The 21,225-nt window shown below is 39.1% G+C and overlaps 1 protein-coding gene across 2 annotated transcripts in view; it reads left to right on the top strand.

The window, feature by feature from the left end:
- Positions 1 to 21,225, top strand: part of ARHGAP26 (Rho GTPase activating protein 26) — a 247,694-nt gene that overhangs the window by 123,540 nt on the left and 102,929 nt on the right. For both annotated transcript variants that reach the window (XM_032210266.1, XM_032210267.1), the window contains exon 12: positions 12,577 to 12,613. In XM_032210266.1, the coding sequence (XP_032066157.1) occupies positions 12,577 to 12,613 (37 nt within the window). The remainder of the gene's footprint in view (positions 1 to 12,576; positions 12,614 to 21,225) is intronic.

Raw genomic sequence — 21,225 nt, 5'->3', positions numbered from 1 at the left:
AACAGCATTGTGTGCGGAGTTTACGTTTTGTCAGTTCTACTTTAAAAAGAGGTCAAAGTGGTTGGGACTTCATTCTGTGCCTGGCAAATTAATAAACAACATCTGCTTCTGTTGTCTGCATTTTGGATTACTTTCATTGCCTTTCATAATTTGGGCTGAACTAAAGTCATACGGTAGAAAAGTATAGAGATTATAAATTTTTTCCCATTGGATTTTAAGCTTTATCCAGTTTAGTCAGACAAGATGCTAAGTTTGTTGATCAGAAAGGTTGGCAGTTCGGTGGTTCGAATCTGTAGTGCGGCATAACGGAGTGAGCTCCCATTACTTGTCCCAGCTTCTGCCAACCTAACAGTTCGAAAACATGTAAAAATGCAAATAGAAAAATAGGGACCACCTTTGGTGGGAAGATAACAGCATTCCGTGCACCTTCAGCATTTAATCATGCTGGCCACATGGCCATGGAGACATCTTCGGATAGGGCTGGCTCTTTGGCTTTGAAACAGAGTTGAGCACCACCCCCTAGAGTTTGTAGTTTAATGTTTGATGTGGGAACCTGTTGCAGTGAAGCTAGCAAAAAAATACTTCCAATTAATGTAGTTGATTATTCAAACTCAACAGTATATTTCCTCTCCTGATTTAGTTTTGTAAAATTTCGGGTAACAGCTGGGGAAAAAATCTACAATACATTCCAGCGAACCAGGTTCATTTTTTAACTGCAACCTTTGAAATATCAAAGCTACCTTGATGCTTCATCCATCAGTGTAGTTTACAACATAATATCAACAATGCAATAAAATGTAACATCTGTATGAACAGAATTCTAAATCTTTAGAGAAACAGTTTCATTTTTTTTTCCAGGCAGTGGAGAACTTTATAATATAAAGTTAAAATAATTCTGGTTTGCTAGTGGGAGAAGATCTGTAATGAGAGTAGAACTGCCCTGAAGTAGTTTGCAAAAACAATCCTATAAGTAAGTGAACAATTCTTATGATTGGGAATTTGTGAACTGATAACAAGGAGAAATCTCCATAATATCTGTCCCTACATCGTTGTGCTGTTCTTTCCGACACCTCTTCTCCTCCTCTTTGCAGCAAAAGTGTGTATATACTTGCCTGTCTGTGTGTATCTTCAGATGCTTTCTTGAAATTCGGGTGTTGGTTTCTTTGGAATGAAAGGTTTCATATCATCAGTTTTGGTTCCAAAGTGATTGCCTCATAGAGAAGGGTGGAGTCTGCTGTTAACTTCTTAAGGTAATTTAGGCAGTGCACTTTTTGCTCATTTATTATTTCAGAAGAACTTAAGATTTGTTCTATGAGATATACAAGGCAGACTCCACCCTTCCTTTTAACAATATGAGACAATTGCTTTGGATCAAAACTGATGATCTGAAAGCTTTTCACTGCAAAGCAACCAATACTAGAATTTTAGGAAGGATCAGAAGATACACACAGACACACAAACCTCTTTGCTGCAAGAAGGAGGTGGAGAAGAGGTGCTGGAATAGTCAGGAAAGAATCCTGTCCTATGCACAATTCAGCTGTTAAGATGGGTGAATAGAATTAAAAGAGAATTACTTTCTTTTGGGTTTTTCTTTCCTCCCATGCATTTGAACTAGGAATAAATTTTATATACTATATCTATAATAAGCTGCCATAAAAATATTGCCTTTTCTTTAGCAGCCCCAAAGTGGCTGTGAAGATTTATTTATTTATTTATTTATTTATTTATTTATTTATTTATTTATTTATTTATTTATTAGACTTATATATTGCTTCATAGGGATTTCAGCCCTCTCTAAGCAGTTTACAGATTTTTAGCAAATTGAGTCAGCAAATTGCCCCCACAGTCTGGGTCCTCATTTCACCCACTTCGGAAGGATGGAAGGCTGAGTCAACCTTGAGCCGGTGAGATTTGAACCGCTGAACTGCAGATAACAGTCAGCTGAAGTGGCCTGCAGTACTGCACCCTAACCACTGCGCCACCTCAGCTCTGTTATGTTAAAAGTTTAGACATCTACAAAGTAATTCATAGGTATGGTAAACATGCGAATTGGTAGTGATGAATCCTGTCATCTAGTATGTGTTCCCGCAGTTTGATTTTGTACATACCTATGCATGTAAGGCCTTGATTATGTGATCAGAAACTCTTTCCAGAAGGAAGAAGGCCGGGCTTAGCAGTGAGAAGACGGAGTTTCAGGCTATTCCTGAAATTCCCCTATTCCGAAGGATTTTTGGACGGGTCATGGACCCTAGCTGTCCCGGAGACGACAGTGAAAGGTGAGGGGAGACCCAGTGACCTCAGAGACGTTTGCAAAGTCTCTGGGGGGGGGCTTGGTATTAACCCCTCCTGCCAATTCCTTTTTGGATTAGCTGAATGCTAACTGAAACTGCAGGTTGCCCCTAAGAATGGTAGAAGTGATGTCATCTGGTAAGCTGATTTTATTATTCAAAGAGAGACGGTCCACACTAAAAATTTAAGCTAATCGAAACCAAAGAATAGAAGAACTTAGCGGCGAATTGGTCTTTTTTTTAAAATGGATTTATGGCCGGTGGTTACTTTATTTCTTAAACACTTCAAGGAATTCTTCGACACTCCCCCCCTTGACTCTTTCTAAGTGGGTTGTAAAGCTAACCTTCTACTAATTAGCCGTTCACGATCTGACACTTTTATTGCTTGGCTGTGTTTAAGATCAGATAAGAACGCACAGCTTCCAGCGTGTTTTTACTTGCAATTCTAACTACGACACAACATGGCATCGAAATATATTTCTAAGGGCTCACTCCAGATTCTTCTTTCTGCATTTCGAAAGCTGTTTGATTCATTTCAAAAATTTGAAAAAAAATTGGATTACTTGACTTTAAAATATGAAGGAAAAGGTGAGAACGTTGAATGTTTGAATGTTCCTGAAATACAAGTGGAAAATGTGAGAAATGATGTCTGGTCTATCTCAGAGGAAGAAAGGAATGCCATGCTGGAAAGGGGGGGAGCTATAAAGAAGATTCATTTTAAGAGACAGAGCGCAGGAGAAATGAAAACTCCACCCTTGAGAATTAAAGTCAATTTGAAAAGTTTTACAAGCCTGGGACAACATTATTATCTCATCAGTGACATTTTGAGCAAAAAGGTGCGAAGATATCCCTGTTTGGACTTGCTTATAAAAACATTTGGTAAATTTATTCAACGAATGGCAATAGGATTGAGAAGATTTTGCTATTGGAGAGACATAGGCTGACAGATGGAAGAATACAACTTAAAATTAGCTAAATCTGATTACTCTTATTTGTAATAGATATAGCTGAATAATAATTGATATTGATAGTAATGTATATAATGTGGAGTTGATATGATAAATAATAATTGGATATGATAAAGGAAGGTTGGAAATACTTTTGGGCTACACATAAATAATAACCTATATATTACAATATTGTGATAATCACAATAATTATCACTACTAAAAAGTAAAATAAAATATATACAGTTAAATATTAATTAATATGGGGAAAATGTTATGATATATGATACAACTACAAAGAAGGGAGAATGATAATAAATTATATTGCATGGAGGATGGAATTCTTGGTATTAAATATTATGGATATTCAGTTAAAATAGGATATGAGGATTTGATGTCAATAGAGGATTTTACAAACAAGTAAATGAAATGTCAGCATGTAGTTATGAATTAACTTTTTGGCATAGTTAAGGTTGAAAGACGTTTAAGAGCCGAGGTGGCGCAGTGGTTAAATGCAGCACTGCAGGCTACTGCTAGATCAGCAGTTCAGCGGTTCAAATCTCACCGGCTCAGGGTTGACTCAGCCTTCCATCCTTCCGAGGTGGGTAAAATGAGGACCCAGATTGTTGGGGGCAATATGCTGACTCTCTGTAAACCGCTTAGAGAGGGCTGAAAGCTCTATGAAGCGGTATATAAGTCTACTGCTATTGCTATTGCTATTGTCTCCTTTGTTTTTGTCTCTTTTGTTTTTGTTTTTGTTTTTTGTTTTGATTTTTTATTTTCCCACTGGTGTGGGCATGTATTGTTTAAGATTTTTATTATTATCAATATTTTCAAATAATAATTACAGTCAAATGAAAATGGATATATGACAATGGTGATATGTATGAATATCTGAGTTAAAATACTTGAGTTAATATGAGTTATGTTTGTTGACTGTGGAGGAGATGTACCAAAGTTTATTTGTGACTGACTGATACATTTTCTATAACATGTAAAGAAAGATATTGTACTTGTTTTAAATTGAAATAATAATAATAATAATAAAAAAAGAATTAAAAAAAAAAAAGAAACTCTTTCCAGACAAGTATATATAGGTATCTCTGATTAGCATGGCTTTTGTCTCCGAGCTGAAGCAGAATAGCTAGATTTAGACATAATCTTAACACCATTATGCCTTTTGTTTCTTTCCAACTTGCTAGATCCAACATACACCGTTTTCAGCCTTGAATTATTTAGTCAGGAGAAATTTGAAAGTAAAAGCTAAACTGCTGCCAAACTCTCCATGCCAAATTACTGCCCTGGTTTTTGTTTGTTTTTGTTGTTGTTAAGATGGATGCTGGGACCTGATGCTTTTTGGAAAGAAATATTAAAATGTGTCCCTGTAAATAAGCTTTTGGCTTCTTTTTTGTAGCCACAACGAAGAACAAATTCTGGCCCTAAAAGTCAGGGGGTGGGGGGGAAAACCTGTCTGGAATTTACACAGTTGGCCCTCAGACAAAATGAGAAAAGAGCTGATAAGATGGAGTCAGCCGATAAAGGGAGGAGGTTGCCTGGGCAGTTTGATTTGGACAAGGAGGCTTGCCATTTTCGACTGGCACCTACATTGCCCAGGGTTATCTTCTTCCTGGCTGTTATCCAAGGATTGGCTGTCTTGACTATGCTACAGAGCCAAATCAGCCTGGGTGTTAAATATGTGCAGCTTTCATACTACAGATTGTGTTAGACTAACAGTGTCATGTGGTATGCATATTAATGTGGGTCTTACCCAGTTTGTACTTGCCAAGCTGCCTTAGAAACCAAAAAGCCCTTATAAATCCATATATATCTGGATTTCTGAATGATGTAGTGCTGCTTGCCAGGAAAAGAATAACTCTGGCATCTTTCAAAAAGGCCTTGAGAAAGAGAGCTCTCACATGGAGTATTTTTTTTGGAAAGATTTTTTAAAATCCATTTTTATTTCTTTAGAAGTATATTTGAAGCCTATGTTGCTTTCTTTGTGCAATGCTATGGTTTTAGTACTGAATTAAGTTATGTAGTTTTTGAAGTTTAATTGTTGTTTTGCTTTATTATGATCACAGACAGTGATGCCAAAAAGGTCGCGTGGAAACATCATTGTGCTCGCTCGTTGGGCCCTGGAAAAGCTGAACTTCTGGGTTCTAGTGCATATGCACACCTGATGATCAGCTGACCAGTGCACATGCACACCCTGGTTTTTGGCACTGCCACATGGGCGAAGGACAGCTGATCATCGTGCACGCATGCATGCCAGAAACCTGGAAGACAAACTTGCAATGCTGCACGTGCCGTGTGACATGGCTTCGTGTGCCACTTTGCGCACACGTGGCATAGGTTCATCATCATGGATCATAGACGTCTAAGAGTCAGTTAATTTCAGTGGTCTAGTGGATAATAAATAAACAAAAAATTGGTACCTATAGTAAAACTTCAGTTTAATAGATTTTAGATGCAACGGACAAATTTGATACATGGCTTTAAGAACTGTCTCACATCAAGGCTTTATTGAAAATGATGCTATTTATGTCCATTATATAATTAACAAAACGATGCAACTTCAGATGTAATGGATCCTTAACTAGTAGTTCATTAAATAAAGTTTTACTGTATTGGATGAACCACTTAGGAAAAAAAAAACTCATTATATTGGGGCAATTGCTTGCAAAAAATCATATTTAAGAAACAATTGTACGGCATAGTATATTATTAAAAGATATACTAAAAATGTGTCAGAAATGTCTCTTTAAAAAAAATCACACGTTGATATAGAAACAAGTTGGAAAGATTAACGTTGGAATGCCTTTTTTTATCTCTGATGGTTTTAACATTTGTTTGGAACAATAAAAGACATCGTAGGAATTATTAATAGTTTATCTCCTAAAAGATCAACATTGCCCTCTAGATATGGGAGAAAGGAAGTCCTGTTATCAATCATTTCCCCATCCCATTCTGCTCATTCAGCGGCCGAACTAAATCAGGAACAGTATCAAGTTTTTTGAAGAAAAACTTTGGTTCTTCCATGCTACACTTTTCAAAATGGAATTATTCAATAAATATCATAGATGGGGTTATGGCAGAAAGCATGTCTTTCGTAAACCTGCATTTTCCCACAGCTTTTTTTTTTGCTGATTTTTCCTATCTGTAATAAACCTGCTAATTCATAACTGGCTGACAAACCATACTCAAAGAGTAGTCCTTAATGGGTCTACATCTACATGGAGGGAAGTAAGCAGTGGGGTACCACAAGGTTGAAGTACTCTTCAATATCTTCATAAACGACTTAGATGAGGGAATAGAAGGGAACTTACCAAATTTGCAGATGATACTAAGCTGGCAGGAATAGCCAACACCCTAGCGGATAGGCTCAAGATCCAGATAGATCTTGATAGACGTGAACACTGGGACCTGTTTAACAAAATTAAATTCAGTGTAGAGAAAAGTAAAGTCTTACACTTAGGCAAGAGAAACCAAAAGTACACATATAGACTGGGTGAAACCAGCAGCTGGTTCTTTTTAGGATCTTTGGCCTGCCACACTCTCTCTCTTTCTTTATTATGCTGTTTCATTAGTGAGGAATTGGGAGAGGGAATAGTAAGGAGTAGAATGTGTTTGTTTTCAAAATAAAAATTTCTTTCTAGAAATCAAGGTCATTCTTTGTCTCTACACCTCTGCACCTGACCGGAAGTGGATGGGTGGAAATGCCAGCGTCACAGAGGAAGATTGGAGCATGTGATGGGCTTGTGGGTGTGGAGACAAGATCATGAACTTTCAACTGGGTGGGAACCCCGGGAAGCTTTCAGATTCGGGTTCTCACAGATGCCTCTCTTAATAAATTGGAACTTTGAGGAAAGCTCTGCCTTGAACTCTGATTTAATTCTGGATGATATTTGGAATGCTGACACCAGGCTTAATAGCAGTAACTGTGAGAAGGATCTTGGAGACTTAATAAACAACCAGTTAAATATGAGTCAGCAGTGTGCAGCGGCAGCTAAAAAAGCCAATGCAATCCTAAATTACATCAACAGAGGGAAACAATCAAGATTAAGTGAGGTATTAATACCACTCTATAAAGCCTTAGTAAGACCACACTTAAAATATTGCATTCGGTTTTGATCACCACACTATTAAAAAAAACATGTTGAGACTCTAGAAAAAGTACATAGAAGAGCAACAAGAATGATTAGGGGACTGGAGACTAAAACATAAGATGAATGGTTACAGGAACTGGGCATGGCTAGTCTAGGGAAGAGAAGGACCAGGGGAGACATGATAGCAGTGTTCCAATATTTGAGGGTCTGCCATAGAGAGGCGGTAACCTGGCCTGTTTTCCAAAGCACCTGAAGGCCAAGTAATGAGTAATGGATGGAAACTGACCAAGGAGAGATACAACTTGAAAATAAGAAGAAATTTTCTGAGAGGGTGAACAATCAATCAATGGAATAGCTTGCCTTCGGAAGTTGTGGGAGCTTCATCACTGGAGGTTTTCAAGAAGAGATTGGACTGCCATTTGTCAGAAAAGGTATAGGGTCTTCTGTTTGGGGGGGTTGGACTAGATGACCTGCAAGGTCCCTTCCAACTCTGTTAATCTAATCTGTAAAGTGAGGACTACATGCAAAAAACAGCACAGTGTCTTTATATATTACTAGGACTCTTCTTGAAGTCCCTCTCTGAAAGAATTTCTTCATTTAAAGTGGCTGATGACTAGCGTTTTACTGATAGTTAAGATCTGTTTATTTATTGTCATCAAGGATTGATAAAATGCGAATGTCTCAGAATGTCTGTTACAAAAATATTTAGCTTTAAATGCCTAAAATGCGATTGAAAGTTGCATTTCTTTGCAACAATAAAAAGAAATTACTTGCTCATCTATGAAAAATGCTTGGTGGAATGTCTCCGTAGGAAGCAGGAAAAGCTTGCAGTCAGCAAAAATATTTTCTTCCAAGCCATAATACTGATTGTTTAAGAATTCCCCACCACCCCGGGCTAGTGAGAAGTCCAAAAATAGCACGACAGAATTCAATTTTCTTTGGAATAGGACACAAAGGGGACTTAGTATGTAATATTTACTTTATCTACAAACAAACAATACTTAGCGGGAATTTATCCTGAATATACAAGTAAAGACTTAGAAAATGAAAGTTGAAAAAGTTTGAGACATGGATTTCCCCCCAAAACTAGTACTCTTTCACCAGAAATAACTGAAAATCTCCTATGGAAATTCCTAATTTGGATAATGCTTTGAAATTCAGCATTTTACTAATTCAAAAGGTATAATATAAAGAATTTTATCTCTTATTTTAGTGTGAGTTAAATAATGAAAATGAACATGTTCAACATTCAAGTTACATCTCTATACCTGATTGATCCTAGTCCTCATAGTGTACCACCCACACATGAGAAAATGTGTGCTTTATTTCTCTGGGCTATGAATACAACAGGGGTGGGTTTCAACCGGTTTGCGGCGGTCCCTGCGAACCGGTTGGTCGGCGAACCCGGAAGTAAGTAACTTCCGGGAACTGCGAAGGACCCACCCTCCCGCCCCCGCTCCTTACCGGTCTTTGAAGGCTTCTGCGCTTCCACGCAGGCGCATGGCACATACAGCGCCTGTGCGATTCTCCGCGAGCAACTGGATGGCACATACAGCGCCTGCGTGAGTCTCCGCAAGAAGCTGGAGCATCGCGCAGGCGCTAAGACACATGCGTGAACTGCGCGCATGCACGACCACCACTGGAATACAACCATGAAACATATTTACATTTGTTCTATCTTGCTCTTTCTCTCATCTATTTACTCCTCATATATTTGTTTTGGGATACCATACACTCTAAATGACCAAACTACACACAATCAATTAGATCAACACCCTTCTGTCTTACTGTTCTCTTACTGCTGTCTTTGTTTAGCGTTGACTTATTTTTTATATTATCTGAGTCCATTGGGAGAATGATTTGTGTTTGGTTTTTTTTGAGACTTTAAATAGGGGGAAATATTGAAGAAAATGAATAGGAAGAAGAAAAATAATCTTGTTATGTGAAAAGGGAGCGGTGCAGAAAGTTCTCCTTGCAGATTTAGTTTGCATGAGAAGAAAACATGAAAAGAAGTATTTCTGAGTTGATGTGTTTATGCGTAGATGAAAGCTTATGATGGAATGGTGTGTTTCTGACTGCACGTGAGGGCTGGTGTAGAGGGCTGGATGTCCCAGAGATGACTGTAAGTCATTGTGGTTATTAAGAGAGATAACCACATGACCACTTCACTCAATAACCACAATCCTGGTTCTCCCAGTTGTGGTCATTAGGTGGACCAAAAGAGCTCCAGGCCAAAGAAAGCCAGGTAGCTCTTCTCCATGCCCAAATGGAACTCCAGCAATGAAGAAAGGAAGACTGATGGTTAACATATAAAGATTTTCTAGTGCAGGAAAATACAGGCAGCAGAACACATCAAGGGACTCTGAAGGTGGGATGCATTCAGAGACAATGGTTCTGCCCTTTGAAAGCAGTCCCATGTTTGGTCTTTGGCTTTTATTATCAGTGGCTGGAAATTAAATTATCAGGGTCCTGGACTCTAGTAGGTCTAGCTAAAGTGTCTAGGACTTGGTCTAGTGGTGTGATCTGGGATAAATTTGAACCACTAATTCTTGAGGAATTGAACAAGGGTCTCAGCACTTTCAGTTGAGCCACTTATTTGTTGGACCCTTCTGTTTAGTTAAGGCAGTCAGGGAGATGAGTTGTGGTTGGATCCATGCTATGGTGGCAATGTCTTTGAGGGAACAGGTTGTCCTTTGGCCTTGAAGGAGATGAAAGTGCACCCTATCTTCAAGACTTAACAACATAAGACAAGTGTTATCCTTTCCACCTCCTAAAATGAAGTTGTTGAAAAGATGGCCAAATTGCAAAGGCAGAGGAAGCTGGAGGAAGTGGATTATCTAGACCAGGGGTAGTCAACCTTTTTATACCTACCGCCCACTTTTGTATCTCTGTTAATAGTAAACTTTTCTAACCGCCCATTGGTTCCACAGTAATGGTGATTTATAAAGTAGGGACGTAACTTTACTTTATACAATTTATAAAGCAGAGTTACAGCAAACCTCTACCGCCCACCATGAAAGCTGGAACGCCCACTAGTGGGCGGTAGGGACCAGGTTGACTACCACTGATCTAGACCCATTTCATTCAGAATCTCAGACTAGAATTCAGTATGGAAGCACCCTTTGATGGACTTGTAGACAATCTGTAACAGAGCATGGGTTGGAGCAAGAATGTATCCATTCTTGTTCTCTTTGATCTCTCTGTGACTTTTAATATTATTTTATAGTGGATTTCCTTCTTCCTTTGGGAAAGGTTCTGGTCTTGGCTGTGGAGGAGAGGTCATTTCCTAGTTCTTCCTTTGTCAAGTGCCACAAGGTCGACACCCTCTCTCCTCTTGCTCAACATCTACATGAAATCACTGTAGATATTATTTGCCATTTCTTGAGGGTCTGTGATCCCAGAATGTGTATTCTCTGTTGCTGTGCTTGTCCTCTGGAATGAGGTTCCAAATGACATCCATATGGTTGCCACTGTGATAGCATTCCAGAAAGCCTTGAAGATGTTGATGTTCCCTCAGGCCTTGTGTTAGGCTGATTGGAGCCCCAGCAGAATACACTTAGAGATGTGGGTGTTGTTAATAAGATTTGCCATCTCATCTTGTTTTATCTCCCCTTGTTCCTTTGTTCTTAATATTTTACTTTATTTTCCTATTTTATTGTATAATGCCCAGATTAAAAAAAATGGTGTTGGGCAAAACTAAATTGAATAAAGAAAACAAAACTATAATAATGCAGGAAGGAGGGTGGAGAAGGACACCAGCTTATTTGGGGGAAGCAAATGTAAGTCCTTTATCATTTCATGCCACAATCAAATAATAGAATAGAAATCAAAGTATAGTATAGCCTTTATTGTCATTGTACATCATGTATACAACAAAATTTGTTTTAGCCTCAGTGGTGCAATCTATGACAAAAATACAAACAACATAAATAGTATAAAGAATAATCCCTATGCAAGTAATTGAGAAAAGAAAAAGAAAGAAAAAGAAAAACTAGTCATACGTTTCTCCGTGTGCATGGAGTGATTGTGGTTGTGTTTAAGAGTATGACAGCCCAGAGATAGAAACTATTTTTAAACCTATTTGTTTGGCTGGCTATGCTTCCATGTCTTCTGCCCGATGGTAGAAATGCAAAGAGACACTGACCAAGGTGTGAATTATCTCTGAGTATCTTCCTTACTCTGCTAAAGCAGCGAGGCCAGGCGATGTCATCCAGTGGTGTTAGAGGGCAACCAATGGTTTCTTGTGCCAAATTGATCACTCTCTGTAGTACAACCTGTCATATAGCTTTTGCCAAATCTTAATTCCCATAGCTGTTTTTCCTGGGCATATATCTTCTCTGAATATATGTCTTCTTTGAGATTATGTCTCTTCTGGGTTTATGACTTCTCTGGGCCTATCTTTGTCTCCTGCAGCCATATTCAAAATTGACTGAAGTATTCACTGAGAACATAAAATGTATGTACTAGGTTGCTAGTTTCAGACCTTTGGAGATGACCACTGGCGTTCTAAAGAAATCATCTTTCCATCAAGGCATTAGAGATGCCCTGTTTGATATATTTTCCCTTACAGCCATTGACTTAGTTTATTGATGAAAAATTAAGGCCAGTTTCACATTCATTAGGAAAGTTTTTTTTTAAAAGAAAATATGTTTTTCTGTGTCACTAGAGCAAGATCCTTACATAATACCTTCACCTTTTCAGTAATTTTCTAATGAGTTTTTGTTTAACATTCAATATGCTTTATGCTCATATTAAAGCCAATGTTGTTTAATTATTAAAATGCTGGACTAGGATTGGAAAACCAATGTTCAGGTCTACTCTTAAGCATAGAAGCTCACTTTCCCTCGGCCCAATTGACCTCAATTTGTTGTAGGAAAAATTGGAAGAACAAACTCTGTATTATAGTATTGATTGGGTTCTTGGAGGAAATGTACTATATAAAGCCCACAGAGATATATGATTTTCATCCTTGGATGTTGTAAAACTATTTTAAACATTCTTTCCTCTGGTTGTATCTATCTATCTATCTATCTATCTATCTATCTATCTATCTATCTATCTATCTATCTATCTATCTATCTATCTATTTTGTAGGAAAGTTGATTTAAAAAAGAAAGATTATTGAAGATGGGATACCTTTTCTATCCCTGGTTACAGACACCTGTGTTAGCATACAGTATTGATACTATGAAGATATAATGGCACTCTTATGATTACTTTTTTTCTCATTTGCAGGTGTACAACTCAAATAAGGACAACCAAAATGAAGGCAGTAAGTAATTTACTATTTAGTTAAAAAAAAAAGATAATATGAGCAAATGATTTTTTTTAGACTTGAATGCTTGAATAAACCAGTAGATGGTGCTCCATAATCTACTCTAACCTTTTGTATGTTGTTACTTTAAACTTTCAGGTATAGTTATGGGGCTCAAGAGGTTTCACAGTAACAGTAGAGGCTGACAATCACTGTATTAAACAAAAGAGCTTTATAGCTGCTGGAGTTCCAGCAAGTAAATATCTGGGTGCAACCCAAGAACTGCGGAGTTCTGAAACTGGCTTTGTTACAAATTATGTGTTTCCTTTGGCGAATTATTTAACAACCTTTTGTCTCAGTTTACACAACCCAGGCACAGAGGTTTACAGAAGGGAAGCGAGAAGGAGAACTAAGATTTTTTTTCTTTTGAATCTTAGTTCCTTCTTTTACTTTCCTTAAAATTTAATGGATAGAAATAAAATATCTTGTGTTAAAAGGAGTTTATCCAAAAACCTGAGTCTGCCCCCTAGACTGTTGTTCAGCAGATGTATTTTGGGAATGAAAGGCTCTTTGTACATATGAAATAGCACTCTTTAAATATTTTCCTCCCTTTACCCCAAATATTGGACAGAGCAAATGGCTTGATATGTGTTTTGCTGAGCAACTTGGACTTCTTGCTATTGCTATTTAAAATCTGTTTTTAAGCAGGGAGCCAGCTTACAAATATCACTGCAGCTCTAGTTTTCTTCTTCTTCTCTTTACAGCTGCTGCCATGCAGTGACATAGCAGCAAATCGCTTATTTATCTTGGGTGTGGCTTATAAAGTTAGTGTGGGTTTTCATATGTTGGTTATTGAGTTTGGGGATACGGATGAAAGGCATTCTTTTTAACCCTGCAAGCTGAGAAATGCTTGGAACACAGTAAAAGAGACTCCCTCCTATTGCTCCCTTCCCTTTTTCTAAGAGCAAGCAGCATTCAGTTGAAACCTTCATGAGCTCATCTTCCCTTTTCATCCTAAGGGATCCCTGCTGGTTGTGTTTCTTTATAAATAGAATGTTGTTCCTAGTAAATTTGAGAAGCAGCATCTCCAGCTGTTGGGTCACTCCGGCTGACAGACACTATATACAGTAGTGGTCCAGTTTCTCTTGCTGCTTTCAGTTGATAAATGCCGTATAATTTTAAACCCACACTTTCCTTTCTTCCCTTCCCTTCCCACCAGTGCAAGATTTACATACCTATCATCTCTTTAATAGCACTAGTGTGTCAAACAAGACTGCACAATTAGAGATAATTGCACCTCGGCAGATTGCAAGATTATGTCAGCCTAGTGTTTCTAGGAATCCCTCTTCCTACCAGTCGTATGTTCCTCTGTTAATACATTTAAAGAAAAAAAGCAATAGAGAAACTTGCAGTGAGATAAGTTAGCGGCTGGTGAGTTTGACTAACATATAGAACAAAACCATGTTTTTATTTTTCTGGGACACGGAGACTTCCTGCCACTAACTTTTTAAATTCAGAATTCTATAGGCAATCCTTGACTTGCAACAGTTTGTTTAGTGACTGTTCAAAGTTACAAAGGCACTGAAAAGAGTGACCTCAGATCGTTTTTCACTCTTGCAACAGTGGCAGCATCCCTGTGGTTATGTGATCAAAATTTAGACACTTGGTTACTGGCTTATATTTGTGATGGTTGCAGAGTCCCGGGGCCATGATATCCCCTTTTGCGATCGCAAGCAAAGTCAATGGGGAAGCCAAATTCACTTAATAACTGTGTTCAGAGATGGTATTCAGCCGGTTCGGACCGGTTTGGGCAATCCAGTAGTGGCGACCTGCGGGTGGGCCACCCACCGGCACCTGCTCTATACTCTCCTATTTAGCGACATTTTTGAAACTGTGCATGCGTGCAAGCTGTGCGTGTAAGCCAGTGGTGCGAGCAAAGCGCATGCGTGGAAGGCGTGCATGCTCATGAAGCGAGCATGCACGCGGTGAACCAGTGATAATCTTATGTGAAACCCACCTCTGACCATGTTACTAACTTGACAACTGCAGTGATTCATTTAACAACTGTGTCAAGAAAGGGTGTCAAAATTCACTTAACTGTCTCACTTAGCAACATTAATTTTGGGTTAAATTGTGGTCATAAGTCAAGGATTACTTACAAAGGGGGGAAACCATGATTTTATTTTTCTGTGACACGACTGCTTCCTATTGCTAAATTAGGTGAAAGGAAGAAGAGGGGTTTTCCCCAAGCAATTTAACTTTAAATTATGGAGGCATATTAAATCTGCTGAGAATGTGATAAAAGGGGCAGATAATGGTTTTAGCATTTTTCTTTTCTTTTTGGGTTCATCCTCTTTTGGGGGGGATGTTTAATTTCAAGTATTTGAAATGGGGGGTACACTTATTCCTATTGCTATAGATCTGCTCTTTTGTTTTGATTTTAGTGGTTCTCTGTATATAACCTGAAAATGCTGTGGAAGTCCAGGCTGTCATTAATCAAAGAAGCGTGGTCAATGACTTCTCTTTGCAGTATGCCATAAATTGGGCCCTTCATTTCTGTGGTTTCAGTAGGAGGAACATTATCATCAGTTTACCATTATTTGACAGTTTTCTGTTATCTGTGGGCTAGCAATTGGCAAAATTAACACTGAAAGAATAGTTTAATTTACTTGCAGATCTCTGTAATTATTTTAACTGGGACACCTTTGTCCAACCCTCTTCCCTTGTTTCCTTGCCCAGGACATTCCTCTGCTAGTAAGAAGAGGCATTTTTCTTTTATAGTCGTTAGTGGGAGAAGCAATGAAATCTAGGCCACCAGAATGGCAAGGCAAAAAGGAAAACTCAACTATTTTTCTGTACACACAAGCCTTGCTTCTTCTTCTCAACCCTACGTTGGATGGGATTAGTATTAACTGCTGTGGCAAATTCAGAATTGTGTGGTTCCCTGTACAGTTACCTAAAGTGTGTAAATATATTTATATTGCCTAATTCAGGAATCAGCAACCAGCAACTTCTCCAGGTCCTTTTCACCTATATTATTGAACTTTGGTATTCTTCCATCTTGAGACTGAAAACAGTTGGGAAAGATAGGATATGCCTACTTTCGCTAGGATATACTAGATGGCATCATCACCTTCCTATCATATCCCAAAGTCCCTTCACAGCTGCTAAAAATTTGCCTGTCACTTGCCTCATTCCAATTATAGTGCTGATAAGGAAATAAAAGCATTTTATGTTCTCTGTTCTAATCCCAGGAGTCGATTATCTGAATGCTTTCATTTTTTCCCCAATTATAGTGGTGAAAGCAATTTCTTTTGTTTTTGCTGGGATTATAATTCAGTGTAGACCTCTTCTCTAGCAGCAACTCAGATCTCTCAAAAGAATTGTGCGTAATTGGGTTTCAAAGTCATGGCAAATTTGAGATATTTCTTACTAGCCTTTAAATAAGGAGATTGCCCTTCACCAGCATAGATTGGGGTTATTGGGAGTTGATGTTTCTCTTTTTCCATTATCCTAGGTCAGTGATGGCTAACCTTTTTCTCCTCGCGTGCTGAAATTGTTGGTGCGCACGCTATCGGGCACATGTGCATTCATGCCCACACCACAATGCAATGTGCCTTCCCCCTCCACGCATGCACACGCCACCCATGCATGTGTGAATGACACCCCCCCGGTGCAGTCTACTCGGCCTCCTGCACCTCGGTGTGTGTGTGGGCCGCTTTTACTCTCCCCAGACTCTGGAGGCTTTCCTCAAGCCTCTGGGAGGGCCAAAATGACCTTCCCCAGGCTCTTGAGGCCAGAAACAAGCCTGTTTTTGGACTTCCGGTAGGCCTGTTTTTCAGCCTGCCGGAGGCTTTCCTCGAGTCTCTGGGGCAGTGAAAACAGCCTCCCCCCGGGCTCTGGAGGCCCTCTTTGAAGCCTCCTGGCACCAAAAATAGCAATAGCAATAGCAATAGCAGTTAGACTTATATACCGCTTCATAGGGCTTTCAGCCCTCTCTAAGCGGTTTACAGAGTCAGCATATCGCCCCCACAATCTGGGTCCTCATTTTACCCACCTTGAAAGGATGGAAGGCTGAGTTAACCTTGAGCTGGTGAGATTTGAACCGCCGAACTGCAGTCAGCTGAAGTTGCCTGCAGTACTGTACTCTACCCACTGCCCCACCTCGGCTCTTTTTAATAGAATGTGGGAGGGGGCGCCGCATCCCCTTGCTTCCCCCACCCCCTGAGCATGCATGCACATCTCCCGCATGCATGACAGAGACCTGAAAATCAGCTGGCTGGTGGGAAGTGCGCGCATATGTGCGCTGGAGCTGATCTGGGCAATGGCTTGTGTGCCCACTAGAGGACTCCATGTGCCACCTGTGGCACATGTGCCGTAGGTTCACCATCCCTGTTCTAGGTACAGAACGTATGCTCTGTAGCATGGGTGTCAAACTGGCGGCCCGTGGGCCAGATGCGTCACTTGCGAGCCATGACCATCACAGCTCCACAAAGGGAGAAAAATATCATGATACATCACATGATGGCAACATGACACCCTGAGTTGACACCTGTGTTCTGTAGGGATATGCATGAATCTTTCCTTCATCAAAATACAGGAGAGCCATAGATTTGTTGAAAACCATGGCTGAGATATGCCCTTAAAACATTTTTTCACCTGAAAATCCCCTTCAGGCAAAAGTATAGCGTGAATATCCTGGAAAGAAATAATGAGGACCAAGAGTATCTGTAAACTTCAATATTGATTCTGCCCTTTCATTGCTGAAGTACAGTCAGAATTTTCAATGAGCTCTTCTCCATGTCTACATCATCTTTCCTCTTTGGTTAAGAACCAACTCAATACATTTTGGTTAGTTTGTTTTGTATAAAAAGGTGAAACAAAGGATTGTCCATAACATCCGGGAGCATTTTTGAAGACTGATGTGGCCTTCAGTGTGAATTCTGAACTTCTATTCAGAATTCTTTTCAGGTGTCTCTTCAGATTTAATGCCGGATCTTATATTAGTGGACATTGTCCTTCAGGTTTATCTTTTTCGTATTTTGAGCATAAAGATATTTGTGGCATTATCAACTTTAAGCAAGCCCATGTTTGCCTTAAAGATAAAGCGGTAACCAGCCCTGCTTCAAAGCTGAAGCTAGCTCTATGTTCTATAGATTGTGGATATCACTATGCTAATTGAATAATGGATATTGAGAAGTGAAAAATCAATCAGAATAGACCTGGAAGGGACCTTGCAGGTCTTCTAGTCCAACCCCCTACTCAAGCAAGAGATCCTATACCAGGGCTGTCAAACTCCTGGCCGTGGGCTGGATGCGTCATACGTGGCCATGCAACATCCGGTTTAGCGAAGGGGGGGAATCCCCGATATGTCACGTGTTGCTGCTGTGACGATGTGAATTTGAGACCCCCCTATACCATTTCAGATAGGTGGCTGTCCAGTCTTTTCTTAAAAAAAACCCAGTGTTGAAGCACCTACAACTTCTGAAGACAAGCTGTTTCACTAGTTAATTGTTCTCACCATTAGTAAGTTTCTCCTTAATTCCAGATTGCCTTCTGGAATTTCTTTCTTGTATTGCCTTCTGGTGCTTTGGAAAAATTGTTAACCCATCTTCTTTGTAGCAGCTCTCCAAATACTGGAATACTGCTGTCATATCACCCCTAGTCCTTCGTTTCTCTAGACTGGCCATACCCAATTCTTGCAACTGTTCTTCTTATGTTTTTTTTTCTCCAGGCCCTTAATAATCTCAATTTTTTTTACACTTTTTTGTGCACTTTGCACATATCCCCTTGGTACCCTTTATTTCTTTAGAATTAAGAAAATAAAATTAACCCTCTGCCCAATGACGGGAAAAATAATATTCTATAGGGTAGTGGGAAAATGATCTCTTTATGATTCCTAAATCTGAAATGTGTTTAAGAGGTATGATTTTTTTTAAAATATACATTTTCTTTCTTTTCTTTCTAAAGTTGTGGGCAGATTAACCCTTACAGACTTCTTGAAACTATGTGCAAGTGTTTCCTTTGAAAAAAATTATCAAGGAACATAATTTGCAAATAATTATGAGGTCTGTTTATTGATAATTTAGCTAAGACTATTAAGATGTATTGCTTTTCTAAAAAGTGTGCCCTTTTGAGCTTTTTACTGGTTGCTAGCTATTAATGTAGGATTCCCCCTACTTTTTTTCCTTCAATGTTTTGAGACTGTAGCATATCTTGCTTTATTTTTGGGTAGGGTGATTGATTGCTCAAATTATTTAATATATTTAATTGGTTTCTTTTAATAATCCCACGCTTGTGCATTTAAGGCTTATCCACTAATTCAGTGTCTGAACCTTTCCTCAGTTTTTAAATTAGTGTTTGGTTTATTCTGCATAGATAGACTGAATCTCATATCCCTGCTCCTTGCTCTGAATGAAACAACTTTTGAAAGTTCCTTTTGAAACTGAAGAGAGGTTATTAGTTCAGGATGCCAGCCATAAATTATTACACTTGAACAGCAATTTAGATTTCATTTGCAAGCCAAGTTGCATATTAACCATTCAGACACAGGACATTCATGTAGCGTTCAAGAAAACACACTTGTTTGTTTCCAGCTGCAGCAGTGCCAGCTGTGAAATGATAGATAGAGCTCCATCTATACATCTGGTATCTATGTAGTTTATGGCTCCGGTAGGCTTATATGATAAAAATTATATGAACATTTCTTACAAGAATCACTCTATTTTGTGGAACCATCCATAATCAACAGCAACTTATGTTTATATCTGCACTGATGTTTTGCCTATTAAAACATGTAGGCAATAAACTTTATAAGAAATGTTTTAGATTTTTCGTTTCAAAATTGATTGTGGGTGTGTAGCTACTATATATTTTTATAAAAAGTCAACACCGAGCCTCTAAGAATAAGTCTCCCAAAATCAGATCTCTGAAGCTGGGAATTCCGGTTTTGGTATTTCATCACAGCTCTGTTATTTCTTTATTTAAAACATCTAAATTCTCTCTAAACTCCAACAGGAATTTGAACAACACACAACCAGACTGTTAAAAAAAAAATCACTGTAAAACACAAAAATAGACAATGGCAAATAGCAGCTGCAGCTCCAGCAAAAATAGATTCCCTCTCTAATAAGTGTACTCAAATCTGTGTTTCATGATTTAGAATTCCTTCTTTAAATACATGCGCAAATGGACACATTTGCCACATTTATTTTAGGTGTTATTACATTCACAATTCCCCATTGAGAATGGCACTTGGGTTATTTAGCTGCCTTATGTAGACTCAGTAGATGCCTTCTGAATAAAAGCATGAGAAGCATCAGTGAAGTTGCTTCTTTATAATAAGTTCTGTTCCTCTTCATGCTTTATATTTGGTTGGCCATTAGTGAGATCCTTTAATGCAGGGGGGGCACGACCCCTGGGATGTAGCCTAGTACTGGGCTGTGGACTATTGGGAACTGGACTGCACAAGCTGTGTGCAAGCGTGAGAGAATCCATTTGTATTTGTATTTGTATATTTGTATTTGTATTTTATTATTTGTATGCCACCCTTCTCCGGGAGGACTCAGGGCGGCGAACAATTCAAAGGGGATAAGGGGGAACATAAAAGACAAAATACAAATAATAAAAGTCGACAACAATCGCACAACCATACATGTCGAGAGGGGAGGGAACTCATCACCCCCAGGCCTGCCGGCAAAGCCAGGTTTTGATGGCTTTTCGGAAGGCCTGGAGAGAGGTGAGGGTCCAAATCCCTATGGGGAGTTCATTCCAGAGGGCCGGAGCTGCCACAGAGAAGGCCCTCCCCCTGGTAATAGCCAGGTGGCATTGGCTTGTAGATGGCACCCGGAGGAGGCCAACCCTGTGAGATCTAATGGGTCTGTGGGAGGTAATTGGCAGCAGGCGGTCTCTCAAGTACACACATAGATATTTTGTGTAAATGGGTGTACATACCTGCTGCTTGCACAGATGGAGCGTCACACACGCGTCTGCCACATGCACAGAACCATCCTCTCTGCCCCACGGCTGCCAGTCCACAGATCTGGAAAGGCTGGGGATCTCTGCTTTAAACTGCAAAACTATCTATCTTTAACTAAAACACTTATCAGCAGAGAGACATTTTTTTCCCATTAGGAAGAGATATCATTCTAAGTTGAAGCTGATCACAATGTGTATTAAACCTTAATGGATTTAGTAATTATGTATATGCATGTATTTATGTATGTGTATACTATATATAAATATGATGGGAGTAGTGTAGTAGCCTAGAGGTGGAGCTCTTGCCTTTGATCCTAGGTAGAGGCAGATATTTCTTTCTCTGGCCACAATGAGAATTTATCTGCTGAACAAGACTCCGCATTGGTGACAGGAAGGCATCTGGCCATTAAACACTCTGCTAGCTTCCATTCAGTTGCCCAGATTCTACCCCACAAGGGATTATGCGGTCGTTAAAAGAAGATGATGATGATTCTGTACATATGACTATTTCAATTTATTTAAAGTATACTAGGGGGACGTGATTGAATTTTTTTATAACTCTAGTGACAATGCTTGGATATTTATTCTGTAATTTGTCTGCATGATTCTAAGACATCTTCATTAGCATAGAATAAATATTTCATACAGCACAA

The sequence above is a fragment of the Thamnophis elegans genome, chromosome 2, assembly GCF_009769535.1.
Source record: "Thamnophis elegans isolate rThaEle1 chromosome 2, rThaEle1.pri, whole genome shotgun sequence".
In the NCBI taxonomy this organism is placed as follows: Eukaryota; Metazoa; Chordata; class Lepidosauria; order Squamata; family Colubridae; genus Thamnophis; species Thamnophis elegans.
This window is presented reverse-complemented; position numbering and strand designations above follow the sequence as displayed.